Source organism: Populus euphratica, unplaced genomic scaffold (assembly GCF_000495115.2).
Source record: "Populus euphratica unplaced genomic scaffold, PopEup_1.0 scaffold54.1, whole genome shotgun sequence".
In the NCBI taxonomy this organism is placed as follows: Eukaryota; Viridiplantae; Streptophyta; class Magnoliopsida; order Malpighiales; family Salicaceae; genus Populus; species Populus euphratica.
Window position 1 is genome coordinate 6,850 of NW_011499910.1, and position 17,512 is coordinate 24,361.

Sequence of the window (17,512 nt, forward strand, 5' to 3'; positions counted from 1 at the left end):
AGTTATTGATACTTCAAGTGCAAAATGATGATATAAAACCTTAATAAAAATGCACTTTTAAGTACTAATCATTGCACATGCATCATCACCCATCCTTGATCTAATCTCCATAATCATTTAACGGAGCTTATCATAATCCGTCGAGAGTAGTTCATATTGTTGTTTCAAGGCCATGAACTCCTCAGACTGGATGCTCGATATTCATGGAGAGTTCCCAATGGTTGAGGCACTACGGGCCATCAGCAAGTTTTTGATTGTAGTGTTGGAGAGCCCGTAGACCCGATTTTTATTAGTTCCACTAGACGATCCTACTTCCATCCATAAATCCGGATCAAAATCCAGATAGGTCGAAGGATTGTCCTCATATCTCTCCCTCAACTAGCTATTATAGATCTCCTAAATTTTTTTAAAAAAACCATTATATTCAATTCAAGAAAATAATAATTTATAAAATAAAATGATTGAACGAACATATCATAACATTGTTTGAAAACAAAATAGTGGTGATTATGTGGAAATTTAAGTTCCTAGGAAGAATAATGATGAATATGTGCACTTTTAACCTAAAAAACTTTCACTAATGATATGTTAGAGTATTAATACAAAAATCATGTGAATATAAATTCTTGAGTTAAACAGATTTTATTATACTAATTTCCTATCATGTATTAATTATCTTGACCATTGTTAATTACCTGTAGCTTGAATTGCTTGGGGTGTGAGTAATTAACAAAATCAAACTCTAACAAAAACTAGGTAAAATGATACATTAATTAGCATATTCTAAAAATTAAATTATAAATGGACGCCTATGCTGGTAGCTGGCTTGGGTGGTTTAGCTGCAATGGGGTCTGTATACAATACTATCAATTACGCTCATAATTCATAGTCCTATTTTGTCAGCCAACATTAATCACTATCGCTGTTCACCAAGATGCAATGGACCCTAAAAAGAAGAAGAGGGGGGGCATCGAAGCAAATTGTTTTGCTCAGCCAACATTAAAGATCATCTTAAATCTTCAAGCCAAGCTTTTTCTTGGTTAGGAAATTAATGGAGTCTTGCTGACTGGTTGGTTCTGACATAAAGTTCTCTTGTATGGTAAGAACAAATTGATTAGAAAAACTTACTCATCTCCCGTGTAATTAATCAACACATTAAATAGCGTGGTTTTCTTTTTCTGAGCTCACTTATTTATTGTATTTATTTCTCTTGTAGCCTTTTTTATGATCCAATTATTGTACTAGACAATTGAGAAATTAGGTTGTATGGCTATCTTTAATTAATTAAATTTGAAATCGTTTCTTTTTTTGAAAAAAAGAAGTTGAATTTGTTAGTTTACTTTCACTATTAATTATGATAAAGAAAGGTTTTTTCTTTCAATATTCCATAAAATCATAGATATCACTATTAGTATAAATTAATTTATTGGTTTTTCTTTTTTTCTCTTTTTTCTATTCCTTCTTCCTTTCTTTCTTTCTTCCCTTTTTTTGTTTTTGACTAATCTTCGCATATACTAGCAAATTGATCATACCCACGTGTGTGTGTTGTTGTTGTTGTTCTCTTTGTCTTGTTCGAAAGGGAAGAATGATCAGTAGGCCACCAATTCCCTGTTTTCTGCAGAATATGAATCTCCAGCTTGCAATCAACAATCAATTATGTCCAATCTAATATGGTAAATACATATATGAGAAATAGATTGAGGGCTTCCTTGATGCTTATCAACACAAAAAAAATATGACTTTCAGCCTAAAGACAAAACATCTCGATGCTACCACCCACTTAGATACGATAGTGACCAATGGCTGCAATGCATGCTACAAGGATGGAGATATACCTAGGGTACAGTTACAACCGATAGAATTGCTAAGACCAAAGCAAGTTTGAATGACTGAAATGCATGCTGCAAGGATGGAGCTAAGTGCACAGAAAAATGAAAGAACAGTATTATAAAATTATCATTTCAATTTAATAGTTTAACGTATTAAAGGAGGTTTCAATATATAATATATATTATTTTTTAATAAATTCTTTTAAGTATTTTTTGGACTTAAAATTTATATAGGAATATATTATTTTATATTAAATTTTTATAAAATAAATAAAAATAATAAAATTATAAATTATAAATATTTAGTCATCAAAATTTTATCATATCAAAGAATCATTTCAATTTAATAACTTAAACTATTAAGTAATATTTCAAAATATAATATATATTATTTTCTAATATTTACATAGCAAATTAAAGATTTTCAAACAAAAGCTTGATGCCAATTCAACCTCGGTATGATAATAACAATAGTATATTGTATGAGATCGGGACTCTTGGACAAGAACGATATTTCTTTGAAATCAAATAACTAAAAATGTGATAGCCATTGGCAATCAAATTTAAGCACACTTCCATGCCAAATGGAGCTTAATTGAACAAATGCATAAAAGATTGCTTGGGTGGAAGATCATTGGAAGAAAATGTATGGTATTGTAGCTGTGCGCAAAAGACAGCTATCTTGACAGTGTTTCACAGTAACCTTGCACAATAATAACATAATACAAAGGCAGTAGCAAGGGATTAGGCTGGAATCTTTTTGCAGCATCGTAATCCTAGCAAGAAATGAATCCAGTTACTGAGACAAATGACATGTGTCGTGACATGTATAATGTTGAATAACAAAGCTGTCTCATGGAATTAAAGAGGTTTTGAGTTTATTTATAAAAGTGAGTAATTATTTAGTATTATAATTATTAAAATATTTAATAATTTGTCAGAGTTTGAATAATAAAATTAGTTATATATAAAAAAATACATTTATTCTTTTTAGAGAATATGCATTAAAAACCTTTAAAATTTGGTTGTATATATTAAAACATGACAAAAATGTAATTTATTCTTTTTAGAGAATATGCATTAAAAACCTTTAAGATTTGGTTGTATACATGAAAAAAAATATTTTTTTTGTTTTTGAAATGAGAGTTTATTTTTTATTTTTTTATTTTCTTTTTTTTTTGAAATTTCAGAGAAAATTAGATATTTTTTATATCGAGTCTGTATCTTCTAGTGTAAGTCTATGACTCAATATTAGATAAAATTATTGAAAAAGGCGTAATGAACCAATAAATGACTTTAAATTAGACTTTGAAACTTTTTAATTTTGTTATTTTATTTTTTTTAGATTTTTTTGGATGGTCTAGTTAGGTTGGGTCAACTGAAGACCTAACAATATTTTTCTTTTCTCTTTTTTTTGTAAGAATAAGTTGGGTTGAAATGGATCCAACTTATCTTGACCTTTGCTAGCAAAAGTCAGCATCTATAAGACATGAATTAATTCACATCCTGTAAGTAAATGAGGAGACAAAACATGGGAGGAAAGGGTGGTTGCCTAGTGTAAAGGAGAAGCATCGTTGATGTTACTGGTCTACTAGCATGGCTGAGGTGTTGTTGGAGTTGCTCCCAACATCATTGCTGAAGGTTACTGTGTAAAGGAAGAAAAGGAAGCTTGCGATGGCGTTGATGTTCACGGGTAAGGTATAGAAGAAGAGTTGGTTGTTTCAAGTGGTTTGTTCAAAGGGGATGGAAGTTATTGGTGTGGTCTTCATTATGGACGATGGCCAGAACTAGAGGAAAAAAGGAAGGGTGGTTGATTGAGTAGCTAAATGTTAATTTTTTTACCTACTTTCTCTTTTGATTTTTCCTTCCCTAATGCCTGAAATTCACTCATATTTATAAGAGATGAAAGAGTGATATATTATCTTTATTGGAGACAAATCTTAGCTCTTGATTTAAACGGGAAGGATCTTAATCGTTGACCCAAAATCATCATCATAAGTTGCAAAATTTGGTTGCTAAAGGTGAATCGAGTCAACCTCTTTGAGGTGGTACCGTGGTGGCTACCTTTGACTTAGATCATAAATATAAGATAATTTTATAAAAAATAAATTAAAATAAATTATAGATCTTAATTCTCAATCAACCCAAATATTAAAATTAAAAGATAAAATTTAAAAATAAAATTAATCAAAAAAAACTTAAGTTAATTTAATGAACTCGCAAAACCTATGATATATAAGTCATTAAATTAAGATAATCTTATAAAAATAAAATCAAAATAAATTATAAAATTTAGCTTTTAATCAACTCAAATATTAAAAAATAAAAATAAAAATAAAAATATTCAAGATGACCATATTAACTTGTAAAATTAATGACTTAAATTATAAAAATATAATATTTTCATAGAAAAATAAATTAATATATAAAGTTGGTTGATTTTATACTTTTTTTTAAAAAAATTATAACTTGGTTAGTTTGCCTATCCGTTGACACATCCGATTCATGTCTTAAGTCCGAAAATGGGTAAATGCATGAATTGAGTCTTATAATTATGCTATGCATAGCTATACTATCGCTAGAACCTATTAAATTATATTTATTTATTTTCCAATTTAATTAAAATTGAAAATTTCTCAAATAAAAAAAAATTTGGGAGGTAGTGCCCCCATGTGATGGACCGATATGATCGGTTCTAAGTTTCTAACTAGGGTTGGGGCCCATGTGGAAATGAAGGACGATGCTGTCTGCCACGTGGGCAACATTGGTCCTACATTGTCGCTTCGTTGCATTTAATAAATAAGTAAATTCATTTAATGGCCCTGATGAATAATTGAATTCTGCAAAAAAAACAAAAAAGATTTATTATGTAATAAAATATCCTTTTCAAGTACTGACATGATTCATCAATAATGCCCTTGAATTTCTTAGCTAGTAAAGAGGTGAGGTGTTATAATATAGGAATCACAATTATGAATCTGTCCTTTCCTTTTAGATCAAGGAGATGGGCTCACAATTGTTTATATATATATATTTATATATATATATATATATTAACATATTAAATTCGAACTAGACAAGAAGTTAAATTAATATATATCAAAATCAAATTGTTTAATTAGATTTTATGATTCTACCAATAAAATCTTCATGCTCTTAACACTTTTATATATATATATATATAAAAAAAAATAGTATAATGTACAATGAAACACAGGTAAATATACTAGTTATAAACTAAAAGAGAAGGAGGTTTTACTGTACCATCTTTATAAAGCATTATACATTAGAATAATGATTTTTTTTTATTTTTTTCAATTGATTTTTTCATTAAATTTCATATATTTATATTACATTTGTTTTTTATTGAATTAGCAAACTCTCATGAAACAAATTATAGGTGTAGCAGGTTAATCCAGTTGATTCAGATTTTTTTCTTAATTTTTTTTATTTTCATCATTTAATATTAGGTTGATTAATAATTAGATTTGATGATTTGTTTTGTTTATTTTGTATTATGTTATTTTAGTCTCATGACCCAGGAATATTACTTAATGGGTTATCCCGAGTTGATTCAAGTTTTTTTATTCTTTCTAATTGATTTTTTTTAAATTTTATCATTTAACACTAAGTTGGTTGAGAATTGATTTTCATAATCTATTTTAATTTGTTTTATTGGCAGATATCTTGGTTTCACGATCGAGAACGTGAATTTTGGTATAGTTAACCCTAGTTAAATCAAGTTCTTTTTTTATTTGTTTTCTTTTTTAATCTCATCCTTTTGCATTAGGCTGATTGAGAATTGAAAATCATAATTTATTTTAATTTACTTTTCATGGGGTTATGTTGATTTTATGATCCAGGTCACAGTTTTGACAAGTTGACTTGGGTCACTTATTAAGTCCTTTTTTAATTGATTTTTTTTTATCCTTCAACATTGAATTGATTAAGAGTTAGGTTTCATAATTTATTTTGATTTGCTTTATATGGGAATATCATAATCTCATAACCTAAGTTGTGAATTTGACAAGTTAACCTGGGTTAAATCAGGTCAATCTAATATATTATTATCTCAATATTATTAAAAAGATGTCATCTTAAAATTATTTTAGTCAAATTATATTTTTACAGGTTATATAAATTGTTTTTTAACCTACAAAATCAACTAAATTACATTAAATTAATCTAGAAATAATTTATTTTTTTATTAAAAAATATTAATAACATCTAAATATTTTTTAAAATTGAAAAAAAAAACTTCACAAGTACCGCATCATATCGCAGGTTCATAATCTACTCTACTATCTAAAATATATTGTTTCATATGATTGGTTCAGGCTGATGCCCTCCACCACCATGGTACCACACCAACAAAATCTTCTAAATTTCCAATTGGCTCAGGGCATCATCATTGCTACTCTTCGATTGCAAGAAATGGACCAAGAGTCAAAGTTTCAAGGAAAAATTTTATGGGGTTTAAACTGTAACTAATATTATCTTATTAATTATTTTATGTGGCTCATTATATTATATATATATATATATAAGAAGAGAGAAAATAAAATACATGCTTCACAAAAAATAATAAGAATAAAAAAATAGTTATATTTTTTGAAATAAACTCAATAAAATAATTAATAAGATATTAGTAGGTACATGTTTTAAGTGAAAAGATAGTAAAAATGGATGGAAATTACATGTGCAACCGGCCTGGTTTTTAATTTATTTATTTTTATCATCAATTTGTTTTTCTATTCTTTTTATTATCAAATATTGTTAGGGCCCCTTCCTTTTAAAACCGATGGCCTGGCCCACAAATTAATATGGGTACCTTGAGTAATTAATTATGGTCTCTCTTTATTATTTGTGGGGATGAGGGAAGGGACGGCAAATCTCTATGTCTTGAAAGGATTTTATGATTTTTATCTGTATTCATAGTAAACATAATCCACATTGATTAATATTTGAACTTGATTATATACATTTTAATTTCCCTTTTTTTATATCTAGATACATATCTTATTATATTTTTAAATGGATTAGTTCTTCTTGAATTTGTTTTCACATTTTTTTATATGTTATAGATAAATATATAATTTAATGTTTGTATATCACAACTGAAACAATTATTTGAATATTCACATAGCATTGTTTTCATGCTATATTTCAATTTTGAATCATGACTAAAATTAAACCATGGATTTTTAGAAATTAACAAGGGAAAAAGGAATCTATTCCCCATTGATATGTTGAACTTGTCTGACTATATTCTCAAAGATCAGGGATGTTCTCGATCATGTGTAAAATGTAGGGCATGTAATTGATGAAGGAATATTTTATCATGTGTTGAACTTAGGAGTAAAGATTCATAATGTCTCCATATTGGGCAGAGAAATGTGCAGAAGAGTGGCATGCATTATGCACAACAAATAAAAAGAAGGAAACAAATTTAAGGCAGACATACAACCTTTTTGGATACAATGTATCCAACCATCCAATCTTCTGATTATATTTATTAATTTAGTTAATTGTCTATTGTTTGAGCTTATTTAACTCCCGATCAGTAACTTGGATCCCATAAATTTGTATAGTATCAATGTTAAAAAGATACATTAAATCCACTCTAACTAGAATGATTAACACAAGTCACAGTGAATGTTACTAAACCCAACACCACTTAATAGGTTAATTTAATTATTCATTGGTCTGAAACTAGTTCTAGAGATATTTTATATTGAATCATATAAGAATTGATGTGGTTAAATTTGTTTAACCATATCAAATATCATACAAAACTTGATTTAACTTTTGAAATAAATCATTAATTTGGATCCCATGAACTTGTAAATAAATTAATGTTTAAAGAGAAAGGATACATGAAATCATCAATTTTAACTATAATGTCTAACACAAGTCACTATCAATATTTTAATAATGTATTGATCCAAACCCTAATCCTAGAAAGCTTTTATATAGAATCATAGAATAATTAATCTGGTTAAATTAACTTTATAAAATTCTAGATAAGACTTGATTTAATTTTTAAAATAAATCTTAAAATAATGTTGTAGATTAATATCTAATTCATAACTTAAATGTTAAGTTTAGCAAAGTTCTACAACTATATATTTACACAACTGTTTTTTTTTTTTAAGATAACTTTTTTAATCATCTTGTATTTATAAAGAAAAGGGATAAAGTAGAGGGTGTGAATAATACATTAAGCTAATTAACTGGCTTCTGTTTGTCTGGCGACCCACCTGCAGATTGGGTTGATGACAATGTCGAAAGCCATTATTATTAGTAGGAGAAGATGCTGATTGGTGTCTGTCTAGCAAGTTATGAAGGTTAGAACCAGTTCATTAATGCATAGTTCATAGAGAACCAGATGCTCCCAATTCGGTTATAGTTATTTCAGTTACCTTTATTCTCCAACATTATGGAATTTTATCATGACAACATCATTGGTGGTTTAATGGCTTATGGCTGGCTATCTTAATGAAATGTTCTGCGAACGTGTAAGAAAACGAGGAATTAGTCTGTCTAGCTTGTTATGGAATTGTTGTTTTGGACTCAGTTCAGAAATAAAGAGGAATTATGTGATAACACAATATTCAAAAACCCTCCTCCAACTATGTAAATACAGGGAGCCTAGATTACGTTATAAAACGCTGCCGTTTCTGGGAAAGCTCATGTAAATTCTAGGGAAACATCAAAATTAGCCACCGACGTGTTATTTAATTATCAATAAGTCCCAAACAAATATTTTATCAGTTAAAAATTTGTTTATTTTGTATAAAATATTTTATATTTAAAATATTTCTTAATGATAGTAATAAAAGATAAGGTAATGATGAAATGACACTAAAAGAAAAAAAAAAAAAGATGGTGGTGATTTGATGATGGTGGTGATTTGATGATGATGATGGTGAAAGAGATGATAATGGTGGAATAAAAGAGGGTGGGGTTGGTTAAATAGTTGGATGATATTGTAAGTTGATTATTATTCACAAAATATTTTATGAAATTTTATGAATTGAAAATATTTAGAGCTCACTTTAAATAAATTAAAAAAATACACTAAAAAAAAAAGCATATTAAACCTATGACCTATCAAAATTGATACCATAAAATTACTCATGAGTTCCTTCCACAATATTATTTTACTTTCTATATATTTTTAAAAATATCATTCTTTTAATACTTAAAACTATATATTTTTATCACTACCTGAATCCAAAGTCCATGACAAACAATGCAGGAATAGTATTGTAAGGACATTCAATTTATGCTAGGTCTCAAGCATATCAAAAAAATTGGATATTTAAAAATACACAACATTTTATAAGCTCTCAAAATATTATATTATTCAAAATTAATAAAACTAAATATCACTTCAAAATAATTTATAATACTTATTATATTGTTAAAATCAAAAACTTTAACTAAAATAATATAATAATAGAGCATTTAAGATATCAAATTAAAATTAAAAAAAAAGGCTTTGCTAATAAAAGCACTCAACAAAACAAAGCATATCAACCAAAACTGAAAAGGTAAAAATACTAAACAAAATTTATCTGTTAATAAAAATTTAAAACCTTAAATAACATTAAAAATAAAGAGTGAGTTCAATCAATTTAATGAGGGAATAACAATAATTTAATAATTTACAAGTTGATTTATCTTGATATATATATAATATATTATTATAAAATAATAGAATACATGTTAGAGATTAAATGATACCAAAAAATAACTACCGTAAGAAAATTAGTCATCACAAAATAATACATTTTTTATTAATTAAGTATATAGAATATTATATACACATAAATCAACTACTCTCCCTTAATATTAAGTTTAATAAGTTTTGTATCAAGATATAATAAATATTCAAATAATTAATTAATTGTGTTTATCATATAATTAATATATATATATATATATATATATATATATATATATTTAATCATATCAAATAGAATTTATTTTAATAAAATACGAGTCCAAATTCAAGAATAATGAATACTAGAAAAATAAAGTAATAAATACAAATATTCAAGAAATTAACTAGTTATACTAATCATATAATCAACATACATATGTATCTATATTACATGTATATTAAAAATTATCTTACTCACATAAGAAATATGGAAGTAAAAAGAGTATCAAATGAAATGACTGAAAATCTTATTGAGAATCATTATAAGTATATACAACAAATATATAAAATATACTAAAAAAAATTAAAACACAAATAAAATACTTTTATATATAAAATAAAAACAAGATTTAGTCTCTTAAGTTTAAAGATTAAAACAATAATTTTTAAAAATTAAGGACCAAAACATAATTTTACTTGAATTGGATAACCAAACTATAAATGTTAGAAATACATAACCATATTGAAATTTCACCTATAATCCATCCTTAATGATCTGTCCAAAATCTCAATTTACATTCTAAGAACCAAATTGTAATTTCTTCAAAGTTTGGAAACTAAACTGTAAATCTCCAAAATAAAGGGATTAAAATGAAAATTACCAAATTAATTATAAAACTAAGATCCATCATCCTTAACTTTATAAGAATAATGCCTAGAATTCTAAAACACGTTTCAGTGGTCAAATTATAATTTTTTAAAATTTAGGGACTAAACTATAATTTTTTTAAATAAAGGACCAAAACAAAAATTTATCATTATCAACCTCAAGACCATTTTGTCCAAATTTTCCAACAAAGTTGAAATAAATTTCTTAACCTATAACAAATTAATTAAATAAATTAATTCATAAATCTTTATTTTTAATAACTCATTTAAAATCAATTACTTAACTTTAAATCTATAATAATTATGAATCAATCTTAATAATATAAACTTCAAATCTTTATAAATTTTAATCCCTTATTTGATCATTTCATAAATGAAACATAATCAAAACTAATATAAGAAGAAATCACTTATTTGCTATTTTTATTTTTTTTTAACTCAAAAAGTAGGATAAAAAATTGAAATGCTATTTTTATTTGTTTTTGAACTCAAAAAGTAGGATAAAAAATTGAAATTCCTAATTTGATGAGAGGAGAGTCATAGTAGCTATAAGAATTTTTTAAAAAAATTATCTTGCAATTTTTTTTATATACCCAAGTTAGTTTAAGTTGTGTTTAAGTTGACTGAGACTTGAGTTTAGGCTAAAAATTCATGTATTACAAGTTTATTTTTAATTTTTAATTTAATAAAAATTCTTTCTTTCTCATGATTTTACATCATTCAAAAAATATATCTATATAGTATATATTAAATTAAAACTTATAATATAAGTCTTTAATTAATTTAAATAAAACAATATAAAGAAATGTTGTAAAATTTCAGATTTTTTGGTTATTTTTTTTACTCTCTCTTAAATATTCATTAATTTTATATTATTTTATTTATTCACCATATGTCAAGAGATATCCATTTTTATAATATTAAGAATTATTTAACACGCGCTCACCTCGAGCTATAATTTATTTTTTTAATAAAATATTAGGTATGCAAGCTATTTTGATGTGTTTTTTGGCATAAAAAAAATTCAAAATATAAATAAATAAAAAGAAATATTAACAATAACTAAAAAGAAATTGAAAACATTAAGAGATGAATGTAAATTAAAATATTTAATTACATAAAATGAAATATTTACTTGATTGTATTTGTTGAACTTATTTATTTAAATTAATAAAAAATAATAAAAATAAAAATTCAAATCAAACTGATTAAAGACAACTAAATGGTGTTGTTTGGGGCACTTAAATTATACAAACTCAATCCATCACCAGAATTAATGAACATGCATCAATAACTTTCCTGAATAAATAAAATTTAAAGAATCAACATAAATAATACTAAAACACCCCTAATAACATTGAAAATTACTAAAATAAATTTTTTGTAAAAAACCAAAAGCATCCCCCAACCCATCTAGTTTTTTCTTTTTTTTACATTTAAATGTCTTTTTAGTGTGACTAAAAATAAAAAACAAAAAAAACTTGTACGATAACTCTCTATTTTTTTTAAAAAAATCACAGGGTTAAAGAACTATTTTTAATATTTTAAAGCTTTATTAAAAGGTAAAAAAAAAAACATTTGGTCAATGTTCTAAATTTTGTTGCTTTGAGAAAAAAACCAAACTACCCTCGTAAGAAAGCCTCTCATTTTTTCTATTCGAAGGCAAAATTATAATTTCACTGTAGTAAAAAATCCGCTCCGTATATTATTGAATATCACTTAAGTGTATTGGATATGTCGATGTCTAGTCCACGTGTCAAAATCGTATAACTCACTTAGAATTGCGTCGGTTTTCCTAGCGTGTACAGATGGAATTGAATCTGGGCTAGTGAATTAGAGATGAGGCCCAAAACAAAGGACCTTAGCCCTACAGCCCATATTCCCAAAGCCTAACCCACCTATTCTCCCGACAATTTAGTCAACCAAAACTCGATCCGCTATTGGTCACCGCACGTCATTTTCTCCTAAACCAAAACTCGATCCCCTATTGGTCACCGCACGTCATTTTCTCCTATTCAAAAACAGATTCAACGCCATTGAGCTTTCCATAACTCATTCAAACCGACACGCTCTCTCTCAAAAATCCACTCTTCATATTGCCACCTGTACTTAAGCCGATTGGGGCGTGTATTACACGTCTCCCATTGAACATACGTTTTGTACTTTTTTTGACGAAATTAATTATTTAATTCTCGCACACCGTTTCGAAGAAAACAAAGAAAACGCGCGGATTCTGTCTGTGTGCTGCGGAATTTGATTCTCACTGTTTTGTCATTTAAATTCTGAAACAAAAATCTGGGTTTGCAGGGTTTAATCGAAATAGGATCTGGGTTTATCTTAGATTTCGAAATGGTTAAGTTCACAAAGAGCTTTAAGCCTAAACAAGAAAACAAGAAAGAGAGAAGGAAATGGAGTTCATGGTGGTTGATTGGGGCGTCGCTGGCAGTTGTATTAGCAGTGATTGCAGCTGGAACTGTGTCTCCGATGAATGCTTCAAAGATAGGTTCTTTGATTAGTAGCAATTACAAGTCATGTCAATGTTCTTCTGCTCAGGTACATTTTCATTGTTTCTAATTTTGTCTGCTGATTTTGTTTGTGATTTGGTAATCATTTGGTGTTCTTTTTTGTGGGTTTTGTGTGTGTAGGATTCAGGGAAGTATAAGGGAATGATTGAGGATTGTTGTTGTGATTATGAGAGTGTAGATAGTGTTAATGGAGAGGTGTTGCATCCTTTGCTTCAAGAGCTTGTTACAACACCGTTTTTTCGGTATTTTAAGGTAAGGGTTTTCTGTTGTGTTATTTTGGGGTTATGTGCTTTTAGTTTTATTGTGAGGTATTTTGGTATAGCTGCCCATAGAAAAGAAATGATAAAGATTGTGGCTTTTTCTGTAATTTTAATCAGAATCGAGCTCATGATTTCTTAGATGTGATGGTTAAATATCAATGCAACTGGAAAATTAGTCTGTTTGGATACTGGTGATAGCCTGTCTTTTATTTTGGGAGAACATTTTTTCCTGCTCCAATTTCTGTTTTGATGGAAACAATAGGTTTAGGCATAGACAGCTATCTACTTACGGATGGATTATGTATGACACGTTGTTCACTGAATTGGCGCCTTTATGATGCTGAATTATTCGATATGATCTGCCACTATCAATTCAATAGCGGTGACTTTTAGTTTTATTGTAAATGTTAAAAGGAGTCTTAGACCAAGGACCAGATACAAAATCACTTTTTTGTATTATTTCTGTTGGGAATTTGTTTGCATCTGGCTTCCATTTTATCCTGTCAACCTTGGAACAACCCACCTGATCTGCGTAAATTTCAATTTTGACCAAGGCATTATCTAGCAACTGCATGTATCATGGTGCTGTTTCTGTATTATTTTCTTTTGATGCGACTTTTTTATGGGAACCATTTTGATAGTGGGGAAGACATGTTAAGGTTGATGATAGTATTTGTGTCTAGAAGTAATATTCATTTAAATATAAACGTCCACCTGTTCCATTTCTCACTGTATTGTGGACGTGTGCCACTGTAATAGCTGATTACTCTAATTCTTTTATATATTCATTGTCTGACATGAGATGCGTTTTACATATGGGAGGTTAAATTGTGGTGTGACTGCCCTTTCTGGCCGGATGATGGTATGTGCCGCTTGCGTGATTGCAGTGTCTGTGAATGCCCAGAAAATGAATTCCCTGAACCTTTTAAGAGGCCATTCCGCCGTGGTCTTTCAGCAGATGATCTGATGTGTCAAGAGGGAAAGCCACAGGCTGCTGTTGATCGCACATTAGACAGTAGAGCTTTTAGAGGATGGATAGAGACAGATAATCCATGGACAAATGATGATGAGACTGATAATGGTAACTGCTGACTTTTTGGTGAACGCAGACTGAATAATTATCTTGGTTTTGAATCATAAAGATGATGTAGTTCCTGTTTGTTTGTGCGGTGCACCATACAAAAAGCAACAAATGGTGCTCTGCACTGCACAAACAGTCCCGTGGTATCTAGTTTTCTAGTGTATGGAAGGGGATCTATTATTTACAAATTATAAACAAAGAGCAAAAAATTGTGCACCACACAAACAAACTGTCCTGTAGTATCTAGTTTTCTAGTTTATGGAAGGGGATCTAGTATTTACAAATTATAAATTACAAGGTAATTTCTTAGGCATCATTTCTGATCAACAAGACCATGAATACAGTTAGCTTCTGTTTAGTAAAAACTTGGTGAGGCCACAATTGGTTATTGAGCTACTATGTTTCCAAGTGGAAGTTACTTACATATGTTATCTCCCCATTTATGAAGATGTTATTTCTTATAGGAACATTTCAGAGACTGACTATTGAATTATCATGTGTAGGTGAGCTGACATATGTGAATCTTCTACTGAATCCGGAGCGCTACACAGGTTATGCTGGTTCATCAGCTAGAAGAATATGGGACGCTGTTTACTCAGAGAATTGCCCAAAATGTGAGTCTATCTTTTTATGTCTTTGTGGATGCATTTACTGCTGGGAATGCCATGGGGTGCAGAATGATCAATATGATAGAATGTCTTGAAAACTAGGAGATATTTTAGTGAGTTAGTCAATTCATTAGACTGAGATAATTCATTGACAATTACATGCATGGTTCAAATTGAATTTTGTGCTTTTCAATTCATAATGTTGGTTGAAGATATTTTAGTGAATTAGACAATTCATTAAACTCTTACTCGAGGTGAAGGGCAGAGAAAAGTACTATATTCGTCACTTTCTCATAGATATTCTCTTGTCTTCTGTTTCCCTCATATATGAAAGTCACTATGCATTTCCTGTGATAGGTGGTGAATATCTACACTTGTCCATGTTTATGTAAAAATTCCAATTCTGAATTTTGGTTTCTTTTCATTACACTGATTAAACGACAGCATTTATGTTCCTGCAGATGCATCTGGAGAGATTTGCCAGGAGAAAAAAGTATTATACAAATTAATATCTGGTCTCCACTCTTCCATTTCAATCCATATAGCTGCTGATTATCTTCTTGATGAGAGCACCAATAAGGTTTGATTTCTGTCTCATTCTACTCAGCATTTTTTATCTTGCCTTAATTTCTGTTTTGAATGTTCTCAACATAATAACTGACAACACATTAGACATTTGCCTTACTGCATATTTCTTTCACCCTATATGTCTAAGTTCTTGAAGGTTCTTTCTGATGGAACCTTTTACCTTGTACAGTCATCTAAGAGTTAACTAAAAAGAGCAACATTTCCTAAGTTCTGTTATGCAATTGAGAATATCTAGATAAGTAATTTATGAAACTTTTTAATAATCATGGAATGAACTCAATGAAAACCAATCCATCTATAATCAATTTTGTTGGATACTGACGCAGATTTTGTACATTTTCAGTGGGGTCAGAACCTGGAATTGATGTATGATCGTGTTCTAAGATATCCTGATCGTGTCAGAAACTTGTACTTCACGTTCCTCTTTGTTTTGCGCGCCATGACTAAAGTGAGCACTGTAATGTGTGCCTGGTTAATAATTTAAGACATTGATATTGGAGTTTGTTGGGTGCATTTTACTCAAAATTTGTTGCAGGCAGCAGATTACCTGGAGCAGGCTGAGTATGACACCGGTAACAATACAGAGGACCTAAAGACACAATCTTTAGTGAGGCAGTTACTTTACAACCCCAAACTCCAAGCTGCTTGTCCTCTTCCATTTGATGAAGCTAAGTTGTGGCAAGGCCAAAGTGGACCTGAACTGAAGCAGCAAATTCAAAAGCAATTCAGAAATATTAGGTTCTCTCTCTGAGACTCAACTAATGGTTTATCTTGGAATAGAATGCTCCTCTTATATATAGAAATCTATTTTCTTTATGCATTTTCTTAAGTTTCTGATATTAAATTCTGGCTAAGTTTATTTTTTTAACAGTGAAATGTGATTCTGAAATATATAAAAATCTCTTAAATTTCTTGAAATTTTCCCTCTAGCTAGTTTATGATACTACTTTTTCTAGTTTGCTTTTTGTGCTTAACTAATTTATTATATACTCATATTCTAGTTTGCTTGTTGTGCTTAACTAATTTATTATATACACATATTGCAGTGCATTGATGGACTGTGTTGGCTGTGAGAAGTGGCGACTTTGGGGAAAACTTCAGGTTCTTGGCCTTGGTACTGCATTGAAGATACTCTTTTCTGTTGATGGTCAAAATCAACCAAGCGAATCTGTGAGTTTTAGCGTGTTCTGGATTTCATTTGTTTTACATATCAATAAAATCTCCAAATTTATTGCTGTCTTGCAACCTGATAATTTTAATAGGGACCGCTCACAGAATGGGATTGATAAATCCAAATGTTACCACTGTCTAATACATGCTTGAATTGCTGTCTATGCAGCCACAACTCCAACGAAATGAAGTGATTGCACTGGTGAATTTGCTCAATCGGCTCTCAGAATCTGTCAAATTTGTACGTGAACAGGGTCCTTCAATCGAGAAGATCATGGAAAGACAGATATCAGATTCTTCTGAACCCGAGCATGGTAGTAAATGGCAGAGAGCAGGGGAGTCACTGTTTCAGCTTTGGTAATTCATTGGTTATCCTTCTACATTGTTTAAGGTTCATGGCAACAATGCCTGAAGCTGATAAAACAATTTTGAAGACAGTATTACAGTTATACATCCCAACATCGTTTAAAAGTACTAGATCAGGATTTTTGCAGAAGAACGGTTTTCCTGAGGAATACAGGTCCATACACATGTAGGCATAAAAGAGTCTGGAGTAAACATAGTTTTTTAACATTTCAAATGTGGTGTCAAAGACGCCTGATGTACTTATTTATACATTTACCTGATTGGGCCTGTGGTTATTTTTCTCCCTCCCTCATTTTAAACAAAGAAAAGAAGCTCTCTCCCCCTTTCTCATTCTACCTCCCCACTCCAGGAAAAGAAAAAAACTACCCTAATCTGCTTAATTAGTTTCCTCTTGAATTTACCTGGTGAACGCGTACCCCATTTCCTGTGGTCCAAAAACATGCTGCAGTGTGTTCCTTCAATTTCAATTTCGCATGGATAGATTTGCAGTTACTTTCCCCTCCAGCACCAACATTTGCATCGATGAAA

The 17,512-nt window shown here is 29.3% G+C and overlaps 1 protein-coding gene across 1 annotated transcript; it reads left to right on the plus strand.

Moving 5' to 3' along the window:
• Positions 1–12,474: 12,474 nt before the first annotated feature.
• On the plus strand, positions 12,475–17,267 carry LOC105133802 (endoplasmic reticulum oxidoreductin-1-like). Its single transcript, XM_011037922.1, has 9 exons — positions 12,475–12,939; positions 13,032–13,163; positions 13,994–14,252; positions 14,756–14,866; positions 15,322–15,440; positions 15,792–15,896; positions 15,984–16,186; positions 16,495–16,618; positions 16,788–17,267. The coding sequence occupies exons 1-9, from the start codon at positions 12,736–12,738 to the stop codon at positions 16,977–16,979; spliced, it is 1,449 nt and encodes a 482-aa protein (XP_011036224.1). The 5' UTR covers positions 12,475–12,735; the 3' UTR covers positions 16,980–17,267.
• The last annotated feature ends 245 nt before the right edge of the window (positions 17,268–17,512 follow it).